This window comes from Porites lutea, chromosome 2 (genome assembly GCF_958299795.1).
Source record: "Porites lutea chromosome 2, jaPorLute2.1, whole genome shotgun sequence".
Classification (NCBI taxonomy): domain Eukaryota; kingdom Metazoa; phylum Cnidaria; class Anthozoa; order Scleractinia; family Poritidae; genus Porites; species Porites lutea.
In genome coordinates this window covers 45,744,865-45,764,308 of record NC_133202.1, presented here as the reverse complement: position 1 = coordinate 45,764,308, position 19,444 = coordinate 45,744,865, and the positions used below count along the sequence as shown (strand labels likewise).

The window sequence follows — 19,444 nt, the reverse complement described above, 5'->3', positions numbered from 1 at the left end:
CGTTTGAACCGGGCCTAATTAGCGACAAATAAAACTCTTGAAGGCGTTTGTTTTGCTCTTGCGGGGAAGTTTCTTCAAAAGAAGTTGTGAATTCTTTTTGTAGTTAAAATAATTCTGTAAAAAAGATTACTAAATTTAGTTTTAAGCTTATTTATGAACAAGTCAACTAAATAAAGTAACGCAAGACTTAAGCTTAATTTGCATTTGTAGACAAAAAACTTTTTCACCGGTTTTATCGATAAATTCAAGTCAAAAAGACAGAAAGCTTTACCTGTTAAAACTTCCAAACCGAAATTCGTCACCTTCTTCATGTATTTCGGAAATAGCTTGCTTGATTAGTTGTGAATTTCTTAGTTTGTTACGGAGCAAAAAGGGAAGGCATTTTGCTCGCAACCTACGCGAGTTTGGCGTCGCTCGCTCGGGGGAACTGGAGGTGAATCAGTGAATAGTGCAGGATATTCACTGATTGAGTAGCCAATCAGAGCGCGCGAAAAACACTATCCACTGTTTTAGTATATACTAAACTTAATTAGCCATACTAATAAAGTGAATGTCTTGTGGCAAAAACAAAATTTTACTCACTCGCTGCGCTCGTTCGTAAAATATTGTTTTGCCACTCGAAAATAAAATTCATATCTTCGCGCCACCATGTAATATGCTCTATATATTAATAATAATAATATAGAATATTTATAATAACGATAATAAACTTAATTAGTCTTACTAATAAAGTGAATGTCAAACAGGTTACGTAAAAGCTGCACGAAATAAATAAGTTTTCAGCTTACATGTAAAAATAGCTAATGATTGAATATCACGTAATTCAGCAGGCAAACTATTCCATAAATATGGGGCAGCAACAAAGAAAGATCTGTCACCTAAAGTGAAAAGAATTTTCCCTTTAGGAGGGTCTAGCAATAAACTTTGATTTGATCTAAGATTATATATACCAAATTATATATACCAGATTATATATACCAAATTCCTTCCGACCACACAACACCAAGTTTACTGAGTTTCCTTATTTTCAACAGAACACCATAGAAGGAAGAATCGCTTTCTTTCCCGCAGTGGGACGTCTACACTGTCAAAGTACATATATTGATCATCAAGGCTTTTGGGAGATGAACGGTTATGGTCTACTTGCTGTATATAAAGCGGACTGGATACGTTTTGGCGGTAAGTTCAAAGAAAATCGTTATTTTAATACCGTTACTGCTGAACCAAGTGACATACATTTAAATATTTTTTTTGGCTCCGACTTAAAAAATGAAAGAACTGCAGAGAGTCAAATCTTCATTTTGAGCTACCAGACGATAAAGTGTATTTTATACATGACTTTATGTAGATACCCTTAGTCGCAGACGTGATCAAACCTCAGTAAGTAACGTTTCTTCGCCGAGGTCTTTGTTCTGGGTCCACAACGGACTCAACAACTCACCGGAATTAAGGTCCCAAAGTAACGACCCCCCTAGCCTGAGAAAACAGCCGACATTTGGCGACGCTACCACTGGTTTCCCCGCCAAATGACGTCTGACAAACAAGCGCAAAAATTCCATACTGATGATGCGTCGCTACCCAGATCTGGGTAGTGCTTCTGATTGGTTTAATCAAATTTCGCACGCGGCATGACCAATCATAAGCACTACCCAGATCAGGGAAGTAACGCGTCATCAGTATGGAATTTCTGCGCTCGTTTCTCAGACGTCACTTGGCGGGGAAACCAGTGGTAGCGTTCAAGATAAGTGAGTTGCAGCCGTTTGTCTTGTCATTGAGTACAATCGTAACTTTTAACTCTTTAATTTTAAAAGGAATGAATGCCGAGGAATTCAAGTACAAATGGGGTGGAGAAGACTGGGACCTACTGGACCGCGTCGTGAATGCTCAGTTGGAAGTTGAACGGATCAAGTACCCAGGCCTCTATCATCATCATCACTCCAAACAGGAAATGTGGAGTTAATGTACACAGCAACCGGGCCTGGTTCGGTTAGAAAAGTGCTAATGCGCCGGGCAAGTCTGCAACTGGTCATGGAAGTGTTGAGCAGTGATGGGGAAAAGATCCTCGTGAAATACCACCGAGTGTAGTATTTGACAATTCCAGTGTTCATTCATAGTTCTGAATACGTCATAGTGGTTTCACAGCAAATATATTTAACTAGTCTTCGATCGTTATCACAGATCGACACAGATTACAATCACCGAGCAACAGTTTCCGTAGCCTGATTTCAAAATAGACCTGCACCGTTCTAAACTTCTTATTTTTACTAATCCCGTTTAATCTGCACTTCCATTATTTTCAGGGATAGGGGCATTGTTTTGTCACAATCCCTATTTTTTTCCCCAGCTAATCAAAAACAGTCTTTCAAATAGGAGTGGGTCGCCCGATTTCAAACATAAAATTGTGTTTTATCAACGACACCACCGTCAAAGGTTGAAAAGATGGCTTATTGAACAATATCCCTTCGTCAATTCGAGTTAACCTTTTATTGTGGGAAGTTAGCTTATTCAACTCAGTTGATAATATCAAAATTAAGTGTTTCAAAAAATTTAGTCCTCCACAACAATAATTTTCGGTATAGTTACATATTCTTTTTTGTAATTTAATAGCTGTTATTAATTGTTCACTTTTAAATAGTAAATACAAAACAAAAACACTGCAAAAAGTTAACAAATAACTCAAAAAACACTATACAAAACACCAAGTATCCAAACAAATTTCGAATAGAAACACTATGTTCGCGATGCCATCAAAAAGCGAAAAGGAAAAAAAAAGTATAGTTACACATGTTTTGCTTTTAAAAATGCTGAGCGGAAAACTTGCGTTCAGCATTTATCTAGGTTTTTGCTAGACTGTTCCGTCACAGTCCCCTATCTTTAAGTAAGATCGTCGAGATCGAGCGCTCACCGTCACTAGCAGCCATTTTGTAATTTGTTTCAAATGTACCCAGTAGTGGGGTAAGGAAACCATCTCCCACCTCTTAAGTAGATGTTAAGTAGATGTGATAGTCATCATCAAGCTAGATTTGGTTAAGATGTGGACAGTGAACAGTCGAGGTTTTTTCTCATTAAATAATTTTTGTTAGGCGCATTTGAACAAAATGTCATTTAACCTCCATTAGGCCAATGAGTTCGCTGCTCGCTGTAGACGCAAATATTTCAGCTTTTATAATATAAAAACCAAACAAAAATAATTTCCTTCTCTGCCCTTGGGGGCACGGCCAAATGTTGAAAAACTTACAAGTGACAATTTTTATTTAATATTTTCTAAACTTTAAGTGAGTTGTAAGAGCAAACACTTTATATTGTTAAGGTTGATAGCCTCTGTACGTGAGCTGTTATTAATTGAAAATAAGCATCAGCAAAGAAATAATATGAAACATCGAATTGGTCATGATAATTCCTTTTCTACTGTAATTTGCCTTTGTTAGAACAACTAAAACAGTTATGTATCAGTGAAAGATCGATGAAGAACAGTTAATTTAAAACCCTTGCAATCGCTCTTCTTGCTGTACAAAGCAGGCTTATCAGGGGTCAGAAGTTCAACGACTTTTTTGATTAAGTGATTAAAAAAACGACAGGCTTTGGGAACGACATGGTTGTTTACTATTTACAAGGGTAGACCGGGCAGTTCACGGCTCGGGGAAAATGGTAAACAAAATTCATTAGGACTTGTAGATTCATTCTGCAGTCGTGTATACCACTGGGACTTGTGGGCAAGTCTAAAATCCCCCTTTCCCGGGAGGGGAGCGAAACATACAAGCAGAGAAACAAAACGGACGAGAGGGAGACAACTCCCCCCAGCCCCCCCCACCTCTAATTTTTCTGTGCTTTAGCTGGCTTTAGTTTGGAATTTACCCTATCTTTTTTTTTTCCAGAATTCGATTTTTTGGATTCATATTACGAATTCTCAAGTACTTCATCACTGACGAAAATTATTTCGTCGTTAAATCATGAAAACAAACTTGATAGTCTGTACTTCATGTACGACTTCATATAATGTGAGATGCCCATAACTTGGCTCTTTCTACGTTATAATTTGGGGACTGGGTCGATTTTTGCTTATCGCTGGGGTGGGGCAAGGGGTTGCCTCGTGGGTTTGGGGAGGAGGTCGTTAATACAGAAGATGAAGTCCCCAGATTTTAGATCTCCATAAGAACCAGGCCCTGGTTGTTCAAACGTTGGATCGCGCTATCCACCGGACTGAGATCACTATCCAGCGGATACTTTTACGCTGGATAGTGATTTATCCGGTGGATAGCGCTGTCCAACGTTTGAACAACGTGGGCCAGAGGTTTTATCTCTGCTACCCTGAATGCCTTGAAAAGGAACAGATCGCTGAGTAAAGGGTTGATGATAAATGTCTGTTGTAAGGATTTTACCGCAGCAAATTTCCCTTTCGTAATCGTCGCTGCCATTTTTAAAACACTTAGAAGAAAATTTTTGACCTGTTATTGCGTGTGGTTTCTATTAGAAAGAAAGAAGATCGCAACCCAGAGTCAAACCCGCACCTTTCGTAACCTAATCTCTCGTTCTTATGTTTATAATACCACACCGATCCGCCAAAATTCGAAAAATTTAAGTGCATAAACTAGCAAACTGTCTTTCTTAACTGATACCTCGAGTTTGCGTTGGAGGACTTCCGGGGAAACGACGACTCTGAAGGGTAATCGCATGAATCGGTACCTCCTGGAAGGGGTATTAAAGGTGCACAGTAGGCTGGATGGGTAATCTAATTCCACGTGCCAGTACCCTTTCTTTGTATCTACAACGGAGAAGTTCTTCTTCCCACGGTACAGAGGTAGCTTCATTGATGGTCCTGGGCTCGGTTGTTCAAACGTTGGATAGCTCTATCCACCGGATAAATCACTATCCAGCGGATAAGTATCTGGGAAACCAATTGCGTTACCTACTGGATAGAGATTTATCCAGCGGATAGCGCTATCCACCTTTTGAACAACTGGGGCCTGGTATATGTCCTAGTAGTATTCTCGATGCAAGTTATTGTTTAGTTTGCTTAGATCCCTTGGATTGAGACACAGCCTTACTTTCTACTCTCCATAAGGGGTTTCTTTGATCTTGCACGCGATAGAAATGACGCAGTCAGTGGGTTGGGGGATGACGTCATCAGCTATCAGCTTTTACAAGAGAAGTATATGGACTGGGACCGTACGCAGGGGTGAACGACTGCAAAGGAGTTGTCAATATCAGCTTCATGTGGTAGTTCTCCCCTAGTAACCGGCCCAGTTTGTAACAACAGTCTTGGTATTCGGTTAGTATACTTGACTTTGATAACTTGCTTTCTTGTGCCGCTGTTTCAGCACCAGGAGAAACGTCATGCAGAGTCTTGATGTGGTGCAAAACTGTTATTCGACCCCGTTTTTTGCCTTTTCCCCCCTGCAAGGAGACCCTGGTCCCAGGGGGTCGCTGGTTTGGTCGAAAACGATAACATTATTTTGACCACATGTAGAGAAAAAATAGAAAGGTACTTGCTAAAGATAAGGTTGAATGTATACTGATAACCAAAGCATCGAATTGTAGATAATCTCGCTGAAAATAAATTTGGCCTTCGTCTTCTCCGCTTCTATTTAACGAAAATGCTTCATTTTTCGAATTTGAGTTCAGGTTAAGAGTACTTTTCAAATAGGAGGTTTTATAACCATGATCATTTTTGGACTTTAACGTTGATTTATATGAATAATACTGTCACAAATTATCTGTGATACAATCAGTTCTCTGTAGCTTTAATTCTTCACTCCATGAAAGTATATTTTTTTACATGTTCATCATGTTCATATTTTAGAATTCTGTACTCTGTTCTACACTTAAAGGATTCATCGACATCAATTCGCGTAAAAATTCGATGATCTACACTCAATCTACCCACTCGATCGGCACCACGACTCCGAACGACTACACAGTTCCTAGACTCTCGTACAAAGTTAAGTTCTCAGATCACGTGACGAGTTTTCCCGCCACAATGACGCAATATTTTCTAACAAAGACCCTCAGTGGTCGCTTAAGAGAGCTTAAAAACAAAGGAAGAGTATTGTTGGGTAACGCCTTGTGACATGTAGGGAAGCGTTCCATTTGTAAACAAAGTCCTTACAGAACAAAATTTTCGTTTACAATTTGTATTACATTTACTTCTCCAAAACCATCCCATGTAAAAATATATATATATATATATATATATATATATATATATATATATATATATATATATATATATATATATATATATATTATATATATCTATGTTTAGCGGCCTTATACATAAACACAGCTGTGTCTTTTAAGTCAAACATAACAATAATTTTTTATTGCTGGCCTCCTATTTTAGATCCTATTTACTCGAAAAGAACATCTGTATTTCGGATCTCCTCACAATATTAGTGTGTGACATCTGTTACAATGCCACGAAAAATTTAATTATTCTTTTACCCGTAACAGACAATTTACCAAGTCAGGTATTTCTCTATAAGTCAGGGAAAATTGGACTCTTTCAAAGAAGTCACAGGGAGGTGACATATTTCTGCATATTCACCGAAGTTAAACATATTCCATCAGCAGGATATTGTTTTCAGAAATTTAACGACAAGCAGATATATAAGATCAATCCATTCTCTGCTTTACTTTCTCGAGAAATTCATGTAATAAATGGGTTGTGATAAACCATTGAATTTAAACATTCATCATACCCTCAACAGATATTATTTGTGTTTTGATCAGTAAAAAAGAGTGAATTCAAGAAAAAATGTCCCATCTTCGAAAGGACTTAGCACAAAGAAATTGAAACCTTCATCTTGCATCTTAGCGTAGAAAGGGCAGAAAATGCGATATTTCAAAACGCTCAAACCCGTAAAAATCGCTAGGTCGAAATAGGTCGGAGCGTGGAACTAGTATCAAGTACCCCTTGTCCGCCGATTTAAATAATTTATTAGGGCAAAACCTTGCTAGAATAAAGACAGTTTTCGATAATTGAAAGTCATCTAAAGAAATATTCACTTGCGAGTTAGAACAGCATGGCTTAACAGGGTTGTAAACGAGAGCAATAATGCGTGAAATGACCATAGAAACGTTTCACATTATCAATCAGATACCAAAGATTAACAGGGTCATTGAAACTTACCTTGGATGAGCTGCATCTTGAAATTCAGGTCGTTGAAACAGGGGCACCCAACGAGAATATAGTTCAAAACCACTTAAACATAGCTTTAGTATTTAAACGGTAGATATAGGCATATTTTTATCCCCTAAAAATTTTTCATCTGTTCCGATTTCCTAGCTGAATGTCCAGTGATCCGAAAATTATAGGGATCAAAACTTACCTTTTCGAAAGTTTTAGCCAGAAAAGAGACTCCCGAAAATTCTAGGTGACCTTTTTAGGGTAAAAATCCGTTAAAAATAGGCAATTATACCAAGTTTTAGTTGTCCGAAAATCCTAGGAGAGGCAGGCAAACAAGAAATTTTACAACAAATGTTCCGAGAATTCTAGATCTCAAATCGTCTTCCGAACAGATATTTTTCCGAAAATTGTCGTTGGGTGCCCCTGTTGAAAATCTCCCTCGAAACCCTCGAACGCTCTTTCCACTGCGGAGAGAAGACAGAAATTAGCCGCCAAGCATCAAGGGATATATGAAATTCCCCCCACCATGGCATTACAATAACACTCGCTTCCTCGAGCTAAATATATCAGACATATTAACCATTAATCTTCTTCTCATCCTCGGAGACCCAGGGGCAAATAGTGGGGGCGAGGGAAAGTGCCATATTTTCCCGCCCCTTTAGACTTTCCCTCGCCCCCACTATCTGCCCCTGGGTCTCCGAGGATGTTTTCTTCTGTGCGCAAGTGATTTCATAATACCGTGGTGTCTAACTCACAGAATCACGGGCGTGCCACCTACTGTTTCTGTTGCTTTAAAAATTGCACTTAGGAGTTAAGATCATCATGGCATTACAATAACACTCGCTTACTCAAGCTAAAATATATTAACCTGTAAATTTCCACTTGGTGCGCAAGTGATTTCATAATGTCGTAGTGTCTGATTCACAGAATCACGGGCGTGCCACTTAGTGTTTCTCTTGCTTTAAAAATCGCACTTAGGAGTTTAGAACACCATGGCATTACAATAACACTCACTTACTCAAGCTAAAACAAATTAACCTTTAAAAATTTCCACTTGGTGCGCAAGTGTTTTTAGTGTCTGATTCACAGAATCACGGGCGTGCCACCTAGTGTTTCTGTTGCTTTAAAAATTGTATTTAGGGGTTAAGAACACCATGGCATTACAATAACACTCGCTTACTCGAGCTAAAACATATCAGATATATTAACCATTAATTTTCTTCTGTGTGCAAGTGATTTCATAATACCGTGGTGTCTAACTCACAGAACCACGGGGGTGCCACCTAGTGTTTCTGTTGCTTTAAAAATTGCACTTAGGGGTTAAGGACACCATGGCATTACAATAACACTCGCTTACTCAAGCTAAAACATATCAGATATATTAACCATTAATTTTCTTCTGTGTGCAAGTGATTTCATAATACCATGGTGTCTAACTCACAGAATCACGGGCGTGCCACCTAGTGTTTCTGTTGCTTGAAAAATTGCACTTAGGAGTTAAGATCACCATGGCATTACAATAACACTCGCTTACTCAAGCTAAAACATATTAACCTGTAAATTTCCACTTGGTGCGTAAGCGATTTCATAACGCCGTGGTGTCTAACTCACAGAATCACGGGCCTGCCACCTACTGTTTCTGTTGCTTTAAAAATTGCACCTAGGAGTTAAGATCACCATGGCATTACAATAACACTCGCTTACTCGAGCTAAAACATACTAACCTTTATATTTCCACTTGGTGCGCAAGTGATTTCATAATGCCGTGGTGTCTGACTCACAGAATCACGGGCGTGCCACCTAGTCAGGGGCACCCAACGTCACTCACACGAAATTGGGTGATTCAGTGTGCAGATGCTCTTTGTCTGTTCAAGAGGAACTAACAGGTGAGCAAGCTTTAATACGATTTCTAGTTTGAAAGGGCAATTATTGAGTAGTTATATAAACCTGCATTCTGACCCAACTTAAATCTAATCATGATTATCCCTCCCATCTCACTCAATTATTCACTTAAATAAAAATTAAATTATTTCTCCCAGACGCATTCATTTCTCAGCTCGCTTCGTTTCGAAATTATTTTTCTCCCAGACGCATTCATTTCTCAACTTCGCTCGCTTCGTTTCGAAATGATCTGCTTACTGGGAAGTAATTTAATTTTTATTTAAGTGAATAATCTCAGTTCGCTGGGGAATAATCAAGATGAGATTTAAGTTGAGTCAGAAGTCAGGTTTATATAACTACTCAGTAAATATTGAACTGATTAAAGTTTTTTATACAAAATTATGTATAAAAACTTCTTATTACTTTTTGATTATTATTATAATCTTTTATAAATTTTTCATCAACAAGTCTATTTTTGTTTAACAATGGAATAAAATATTTGTAAAAAATAACTCTGAGTATTTCATCCTTTTTAAAACAATTATGAAAATTTGTAAATATTTTGTAGTAATATTTAATTTTTTTATTTTCTGGAGAAGTAAAATTGTGTATTTCATATTGCGCAATTGAAGAAACCCTAACATCCTAACATAAGAAAAATAAAGAGGACATGTGCTATTACTTAATACTGGTTCTAAATATTTTTTACAAAGCCAATAAAATTTTTGTATTTTTGTATTCAGGTTTAGCTGCAATATATTTAGGAAAAATTTTAAAAGTTCTAAAATTTTTAGTCTCTTATCTTCTTTAAATCTTAAGATTGTCTTTCTTATATTACCTCTTATTTTTTCACGCTTTCCTATCCTTTTACTTTACAAAAATTAAATCTTAAGCTGTATTAAAAATATTGATATAATTTATAAATAAAAAAATGAATTGTTTATGTTAAGATGAATTTGATTGGTTGGTGAATATGACTAAAGAAGGTAATTGTTTTAGAACATTTAAAGATATTAGTTCTTTTATAGATAATGTTTTATTAGAATTGAGATATATGAGAAAAAAAATTTGGTTATTTATTTTATAATGAACTTGCACGCTACATTGTAAAACATAAAGGAAAATATTGCTATTCTTGTTCATAAACAGAAAAAAATTTGTTGCTCGTAAACCTTATGATGATACTATAATTAATGATAATGGTCATTTTATTAATGGACCTAGACGATATGATGAGAGAGAAAACTATGATTTTGTATATCTTGATGATATTGATAAGGGTGAGTGTTTTGTTACAGAAGATGATAAATTTAGAGACGAATGTGTAAAAAAAGAAAAAAATATTATTAAAAAGATTTTATTAGTAAAACCAGAAATTTATAATAGTTCTTATCATTTTAATAATGTCTTGGAATCTTAGAAAAAAAAATTGGGGTATTGAGGAACTTAAATAAAATAAAAAAAGATGATTTTTATTTTTATTTTTTAGAAGAAGCACCTGATTATTTTTATGAAACACTTGAAAAAACTTTAGCTAATATAGGAGACTATCATAAAAAATATGATTTTATTTATGATTTATAATTACTAAACAATAACTAAAAGATGAAACTAAAAACTAAAAAAGTTGTTAAACATATTAGTGATGATTCTGATAATGATAGTGAATTAGAGATTCAAAATAAAAATGAATGTAATGAAGAAAGCCAAGATAGTGAATCTGAGGAATCTGAAAAAGAGGTTAAAAACTGTTAAGAAAAACCCACCAAAATCTAAAAAAATTGTAAAAAATCTAGTGAAGATAATAATAAAGAAATTAAAAAAACAGTTGTAACAGGTGAAGAATTTAAAAAACTTCAAAGAAAAGCAAAAAGACTTGGTGCTAAATCACTTGAGTTTTCTAATCGTAAAAACAATAAATATGTAGTTGAATATAATGATAAAAAGATACATTTTGGTTCAATTTAATATGACGACTATTTAACTCATCGCGATAAGGAACGAAGAGATAAATATCTTGCTAGAGCAAAAAAGATAAAGAAAAAACAGGATGAATTAACTTGGGAAAAGCCTGAATCAGCAAATTTCTGGAGTGTACGATTACTTTGGAATTAAAAGTTAAAAGTAAGAAAATATTAAATAAAGATGCAAAAGCAAAGAATTTTTATTTTTGAAAAAAAAATTTTATATGCATCCAGTTTTTAGTAATTATGCAGCATCAAAAGATGGTAAAATTATAAATGTTAAAACTGGAAAAATTTGAAAACCACAATTAAATAATAGTGGTTAACATCTTTTTTTTAGTTTGTGATAAAAGTTTAGAGAGGCCAAAAGGTTATTTGCTTCATCGTTTTATATTTGAAGCAATCAGAGAAGTAATTCCAGAAGGATTTGAAATAAATCACAAAAACTCCATAAAAACAGATAATCAGAATTAAAAATCTTGAATTAATGACTTATAAGCTAAATGTACAGTTAGCGCATAATCAGAAAATTATTTCTATTAATATTAAAACAAATGAAGAAAAAACTTATATTTCTATTAAAACAGCATCGATTGAATTAGAAATAGATGATACAGATATATTTCTAAAATCTGTTTACAAAGAAAAAGTTGCAAATCAGCCACTTCAAAAAAGGATGGAAATAAGTATCGATGAAGTTATAAGGATTTGGACAAAACGCGCGTGAAATTATTCCCTAATTTCACTCGTCACCACTTGATTACACATACATAGTAGTTTCATTCTTTTTAAAAACGTGTGTGAAAGATCATGGAGATACCTCCAGCCGATTGCTAGAAAGAAGGATTTGATTAGTATGTATCAAGGCGCTCTTTTTAGCAGTATTCTAAACATTTCGGTCTACTTTAACAAATTAGCGAATAACTTTTAAACCGCTCGATAAATTTTTCAAAACATTTAAGAGTCTTGAGATAAACCATCCTTTTATATGACCTCTTAATTTCAAGATTATTGATATATTGTAATGTAGTAAAATAAGGGGTACAATTCGCTGATATTTTGTCACAAATTTTGTCTTTACAAGTGAGAGTCTCTGATTATCCAGGGGTATTGTCTCAAGGTTTCATTTTCACGTGAACAGCAGTAACTAACAATGCATTTGACATATGCAAAAATGCTAGCTATTGTTGTGCACGAAAAACTGAATTTTGGAGACAATACCCCTGAATAATGAGAGGCTATCACTTGTAAACACAAAACTCTTGACAAAATATTAGCGAATTCAAGCCCTTATTTTACTGCTTTCAACACATCAATAATCTTGAAATTAGAATACTGTAATCAAGTGGTGACGAGTGAAATTAGGGAATAATTTCACGCGCGTTTTGTCCAAATCCTTATAACTTCATTTCCCGAGCCTTTAGGCGAGGGAAATTATTAGGATTTGGACAAAACACAAGTGAAATTATTCCCTAATTTTACGAGTATACCATTTGATTACCTATTAATATCATGGGTGACGAATTACGTTAGCAATCTTGGATTTTTGACATGTTTATCCTGGATCGTATCGATCGAGAACTCCTGCACTCTCACGAACGTTTAGAGCTTAAATTTGGCTTAAGTTCAGAGTTTTTCGACAAAAGACCTGTTAGAATCCTTCTTGATGTGCTCTTTCGTGTATGCAGGTTTTCTAAAGCGTCTTTTTGTGCTCTGACATCTTCATTCATGACATCTTAAAACTTCGTCGCCATCTTGACACTGAAACGTACGGAAGGTTGCCATGGCAATTTTGTAATTTCACATGTGAAATTACCGATTAACGCTGAAATCTCGCGCCAAAATTAAGGAGTAATTCGTCACCTATGATATTACAGGTGAAATTGCATGTCAAAAGCGCTTTGTTTAGTACAGATAAAAGTCGAATATCAAGATTGTCCATTTTTTACCGTATTTCTAACCCATAAGAAATTCTTCCCAAAATATCTCGATAACGCTCTCACAGATTTCGCTTAAACTTCACGAACATCGAGGCGGCTATTGTGGCAAAAAGCTCCAGTAAACGATTTGGAAGAAAAGTTCCCAGTGCCGAGAAATACTGCTGCAAGTAAAATAGGTAATGGCGTCATTTCGTTGCTATGAAAACTCCGATGTCATTGCAACCCTAATCATAACGAATTTTCATCTTTATCTAATGTAACTGTGGTGTTAAATTTTCCAAGTCTTTGCTTATGGCGACGTAGTTTACGCTCAAACTTGAGAGGTATTGACCTTGAAAAACTCTATCGAGCCACCTTAAACCAAGAGAACCAATTCTAACAATTAAAGAAAGTGATGATGAAGATGAAGATGAAGATGATAATGAAGAAAATAAAACTCTTAATATCTCAGATAATGAAGAAGATTAAATAATGAACTCAATTTTTAATACAATTTTTGTTTTAAAAATTATATATTATTTTTATTTTCTAATAATATTTAGTTAGAAATAAAAAGGGTGCTACAAATACTTTATTATTTTTATTTTCTAAAAAATAATATAATATTTTTATTTTTTGATAATATTAACTCAATTTTTAATACAATTTTTGTATTAAAAATTAACCAAATCTTAAAATTAATCCATGAGTTAAATTTATCGGAATATCCACTCCATTTTACCGATGCCATTTTCTTCTTGGTATCTCGTTTCAAAACTTTTTCTATTCTAAATGTTTGCTGTTTTGCTTTTTAAAGGTCTTGCTCGTGAAAAGAACCCTCAATTTCTTCACCCATTGAATCAACTATTTTATAAGAAATAGGTTTGGTAGGTAGAACTTTGTCAATCACAAATATTTCCACCGTCCACTTTGGACTGTGCCCTTTATAAAATACTTGCCCTTTATACTTTGAAATACGAACTTTGTCGCCTATTTCAAACTTTTGTTTTTCAGGTTTTAAGTATATCAAGTCACCATATAAATTAGCAAAAACTTTTTCCTCATTTTCTTTTTTACTTGCTTCAACAGGTTTCATTTTGAAACTTGAACGTCTCATATTATTGTAATCATCAACTAATTTATCTATCTTATCCCATTAAACAGTGTTGTTGTTTATAGTAAACATCTTCCACATTCTGTTTTTGATGGTTTTATGCCATCTTTCAACAACACTCGATTTCTCTTCATTTTCAGTGTGATATAATTTGATTTAATTTTTTTTCAAAAAATCTTTAAAATGTTTACTGATAAACTCAGAACCTTAATCAGTCCAAAGCATCTTTGGTTTACGTTTACTCTTGAATATTTCATCAAATGCTTTACTTACACTTTCAGTTTTTTTATCTTTCAGAGGTTTAATCCATCCATACTTGCTAAATACATCGATTACCATCAGCAGATATTTCACACCTTTGTTCCACTTGTTAAACGTTTGCATTTCAACCAAATCAGCAGCCCAGATTTTATCAATCCCTTTTGATATGACTGTTCTTTTTGAAAAGTTTCTTGTGATTGGTTTGTGTAATTTTTCGGCTAATTGTTGAGACCAATCACTACTCAACGCCGTTTCACGTTTTTTTTGCAAACCAAGTTTTTGCTTTGTATTAATCAAGAATCTTGGAATTGAATCCAGTGATTGAAGCATTTCTTCATCACACTCACCGTGATAAGCTGCTATTTCATCAACTTTGTTATATGGTTTAACTTTTCACTCTGTCACTTCTCCAGTTTCAGGATTTAATTGTTTTTCTAGACGACATGGTCCCATATATTTATACTTTCCAGGAGTCCAACCTGCTTTTGGTTTTGGTAATTTGCCATTCCATTTGTGGACATCAATTTCTCTTCCATCCAATTCAGGTCTGTCAGTTTACATTTTTTATTTGGTCTAACTTTTGTTGATAATTGGTCTAATGCTGTTCCAACAGAATCTTGTATAAAAGGAGTACGTTAATTGATTCCATAATTTACAGCTTTCTTTTGAAGATTTTTATTTCTCATTAATTCACTTTCTCCATATCGACCCATTTCAACAGACTTTTTAGCCATCCAAGGAATACCGTAATGAACAAACAAATCTGTTGCAGTACCAACAGCAGTATAAAAAACGCCCGCCCCTTCAGACGGGCTAATTAGTTTTTTGACTTTCTCTTCTCTTCTCTTTTCCTTCCTTTTCCAGTTTTCCTTCCAGTTCCAGCTTGTCCGTTTGCTTTTACATATCCAACTTTTTTACTACCACAAACAGCTCATGTACAATAAAATTGTGTTCTTCCTCTTTTATCTTTTTGATACCCTCTTGGTTCAACACAAGGAGTATATCTTTTATCTTTCAAGCAATACGTTTCTTCCATTTTTATATTAGGTTTAATTTATATAATTATTTAATAAATGAGTTTAAGAGAAAAGTTTGTAAAAAATGAACTTGAAAAGATTTATCAAATTTTAAATAATAGTTATGAATTTTGCCCTCATTCAATGTTGCAAGATGATAGAAGATTTTTGAGAAAATATTTGAATTACTTTTTGAAATAAATGATAAAGCGAATGTTTTGAGACAAGTTGTAAAAGGAAATTATTTAATCTTATAATAAAATGGAAGACAAGTTTTTTAAAGAGATACAAAAAAAGATGAATGTTAAAACGATAAAAGATTTTGAAAAAGAATTAAGAAAAAAAATTAGGGATGAGTTTGAAATTGAAAGAAAAACAAGTACTAATCTTGCAAGAGTATTGCTAGTTAGTGAGGCTAATTTATGGGATGGAATTAAGAATGGTAGTTATAATTGGGTTAAAATAGATAGTGACAGAAAGGAAAGATTGTTTAAACTGATTACATTGTACAAAGAGTTTTTTGAGTTGGTGGAAAGTGTTGAGAATTTAAATAAAAAAGTTACAAAAATTAAAAAGTTGAAAGAAGAAGATGATAATTAAAATATGAAATTATCAAATCTCTGTTATCCTCATCAAAATTTTTATTATGAATAATATCAAGAACTGATTTTCCTTTTTGTCGTTCATTTAGATAGTAAAAACACCAGTAACCACAAAGAACAGAATCTCTGTTTTCTAATTCATCCTGAGAGTAAATAAGTTTTTTTCCAGATGATAACAAATAGTGATAAATTTCATGAGGCATAATCAATCCAAACGGGTCAAAGTATTCTACAAACGAATCCAGATTTCTGTAACAAACCCAGTGCGTTCCAGGTCCTTGATTATCTTCAAGATTAACTATTCCACATTCTTTTTTAATCTTTTTTGGCAAAGCATCACGACTAAAGATATCACGAAAACGTTCAATTCCAAGCTTTGTAATCCAATCAAACAAATAGAAATTAGACAGTGGTTTATTTACAAAATTGAGCCTATTATTGGACTTGAATCGAAGGGACTGTTTGGTCCGCGTAAAAGTCCTTTTCCTTTTCCCTTTCCCTTGGTTTTTTTTTTTTAACTCCCATTCCAGTTGGGTTTTCCCCATTACCAAAAAATGGAAGTGATTGATATGGATAGTAACCATCACCATGTGTTTTAACAGGTGGTGGTACATAAATAATTCTTGTATTTGATGATGCTTATCTATCAACTTATAGTCCTCTACCACTAAATAGTTTATTTACTAAACTAATTGCCATTGGAATACCTATACTTGCTAATGCTCCCAAAAATCCACCTTCAATCTGTTTTCTTGTTGGTTTAATAACCCATCGTCCACCTGATTGATAAGCTCTGTTAATTTGGTCTATTTGTGCTTTGTAAGTTCTTTTGTAATAAGTGGTAACATTGCAATAATTTTTTTTTGGAATAGTGTTATACCCTTTCCAAATATTTTATTTAGTCCAGTTTCTCCAAGTGCAGTTGCAGTACCAGTTGCCATTGCTGGAACATCTTTTGAAATTCCTTTCATTGCAGAAGGTAATACTCTTGCTCCAAGAGATGCGATGATGTAAATAAGTTTCCACCTTGTTTTACTGAATCTTAATTATCTTGAAGACCTGAATAGTAACCTGAAGTCGGCGTAATAATCCAGTTACATTCACACGACACAGTAATCGCCTAACATGTGATGAGTAATTTACATATTTATTTTTTTGTTATTGTTGGGCACCGTACTGCACTGCACTAGCTGGAATGGGCTATCCAGTCGTGAATTAATTAGAATAAACTTTCGCATAACTTTCTAGAATCATCTCCACTCGAAGAACAGGGTGGGTCTGAAAACGAAGGAGTGGCTGACTAATTCTCAGTTTGAATTACGAGGAGAATCTTAATTCTTTTAAAAAATCTATCGAGTGGTTTAAAATTATTTGTTAAAGTAGACCGAAATGTTTACAAAACCGCTAACAAGAGCGCCGCGATACATACTAATCAAATCCTTCTTCTTCAATCTGGCGGAGCTATCTCCACGATCTTTCACGCACGTCAGTGTAAAAAGATTAAAACTACTATGAGGTGAAATTGCATGTCAAAAGCGCTTCGTTTTCTACAGATAACGGCCAAATCTCACAATTTTCCTTTTCTTACCGTATTTCTAACGGTAACAACTTCATCCCAAACTATCTCGATAAAGCTCTCACAGATTTTGCTTAAACTTTGCAAACATCGAGAAGACCGTATTAGCGAAAAAAGCTCCTGTGAACGATTTTGTAAGGTTGCCAGTGCCTAGAATTTTTAATTTTGCTGAAGTAAAATAGGTAGTGGCGTGATTTCGATGTTATGACAACTCTGATGTCATTGCCACCCTGATCTTGACAAATTTTCATTTACTGTGGTGGCAATTTTTCCTAATGTTTGTTTATGGCGACGTAGTTTATGCTCAAACCTGGTGTGACCCTGAAAAACTGTATCGAGCCACCTTCATTCGCCAGTTCGGCCTATGTTGTTGCAATATGGCCCTCGTTTCTTTTCGACTCTTTTGTAAAAATTTGGGACACTTGCGAGAATTTTTTGGGCAAATGGTTTACCGCCCCCCCCCCCCCCCGCCCCCTGGCAAAAAATTTCCCGTACTCCTATGTATGTCGACGCCTGCTACGCAGGCTACGAAAGTGTGTGATTGTGTGATTTCCGCATGGTGTTGACAGGTATGTGATCGCGTGGTTGAACTGCGGTTTGGCCAAAATATTCTGTGCCAGCCATTAATATTGTTTCGTCGGTGTTTAGCTTAGCTGATTGTACCTTGGAAAAGCGACTCTCGACTCAGGAAAATTGGATCTAGGTCTAGTTTCATCGGGCTCTAATGGCATTGAACCATAGGCCGATTTTTGCAGATAAGAAAGTATAAATTTGTGCACTGCGTTTCATACAGTCTGTTGTCTATTCCATGCGGAATCTTGTTGTTTATCGAACCGCGAAAAAAGTAGTGTTTTGTTAACTATTTAAGTTGTTATGTAAGCCTTAACCAGGCACTCTTTCGCTGCAGTTCACTAGACTGAAATGACACCGGTTTGAAACTTCGCGAAGTCAGTTTGCTGAATAAATGTTCTAAAATTTGCGTCATTTTAAATTTGGAGTCGTTGGAATGCTTCTAGGGACCATTAAGTTAGTGCCCGGCGTCAGATAAAGGCTTTTAGTTGGCCTTTGAATGAGTTATATTGTTTTAAATTGCCCAGTAGTAGAATTAGTTGATACTTTTGCTATCCCGGTTTTCACAAATCCAGGTATAAGTAAGTGGCAAACACAATTACCCTGTTTACGTCTAGAAACTTGAAGAGTGCATAATTCATTCTCTTAAAACTATAAAAATTCAACTAAAAAAACCCAGCACACAGACGCCATCTTGTATAACCAAGCTAGTCAGATATGCGCATGCGTTGAGTCCTGTGGCAAGGTCCAAGGTCACTTCCTGTGGGACCCAGGTCCCATAAATGCGACAATAAGCAGCCCAAAAAAACTAGCCAGAAAAGCAAATTATGCTAGCGGTGCTTTTTTCCGGAAATACATGAAAATTTTGCTGGTAAAGACGAATTATGCCAAAAATTATGCTAGCACAATCTACAGTAAAAGCGCGGGGGGTGGGGAGAAAGAGAGCCATCGCCCCCTGATCTCCAGATCGCGCGCGTGTTAGTTTTATTTTCGCGACGACCCTACTATTTGAGGGCCTGGCACAGGCTAAGATAATCGGTAACGTACCATGCTTCTCACATGTGTAGCTAATGTATTTTATTTGAACATTGGGGAATCCAGTTATTCTGTATAAATAGTAGCGCAGATGTCGTTTTTGAATCGCTCAATTGGAATCGAAAATCGGCCGAATGTGTTCGCCTCAACACTCCAAGAAAAACCTTCCAGGGGGAGATAGGTGGGTGGGGGGGGGGGGGGGGGGGGAGGAGGGGGAGTCCTATGATGACCTATACGATGAGGCTCCGCCCGAAAGGGGTACCTTTCTCAGGCTTCAGGTAAATCATAGGGTAGGGGCTTCCCTAGTTGAAGTATATGAAAGGGTTGGGAAATCTGTCATCATGGTCTGTGAAAGGACCTGAAAGGGCTAACAGAGGCAT

The 19,444-nt window shown here is 35.4% G+C and overlaps 1 protein-coding gene across 1 annotated transcript in view; it reads left to right on the top strand.

Annotated features, from left to right (window-relative positions):
- Positions 1-2,724, top strand: part of LOC140928792 (beta-1,4-N-acetylgalactosaminyltransferase 3-like) — a 32,143-nt gene extending 29,419 nt beyond the window's left edge. The window contains exons 4-5 of the mRNA XM_073378573.1: positions 1,035-1,179; positions 1,812-2,724. Coding sequence (XP_073234674.1) covers positions 1,035-1,179; positions 1,812-1,960 — 294 coding nt within the window. The 3' untranslated portion in view covers positions 1,961-2,724. The remainder of the gene's footprint in view (positions 1-1,034; positions 1,180-1,811) is intronic.
- The last annotated feature ends 16,720 nt before the right edge of the window (positions 2,725-19,444 follow it).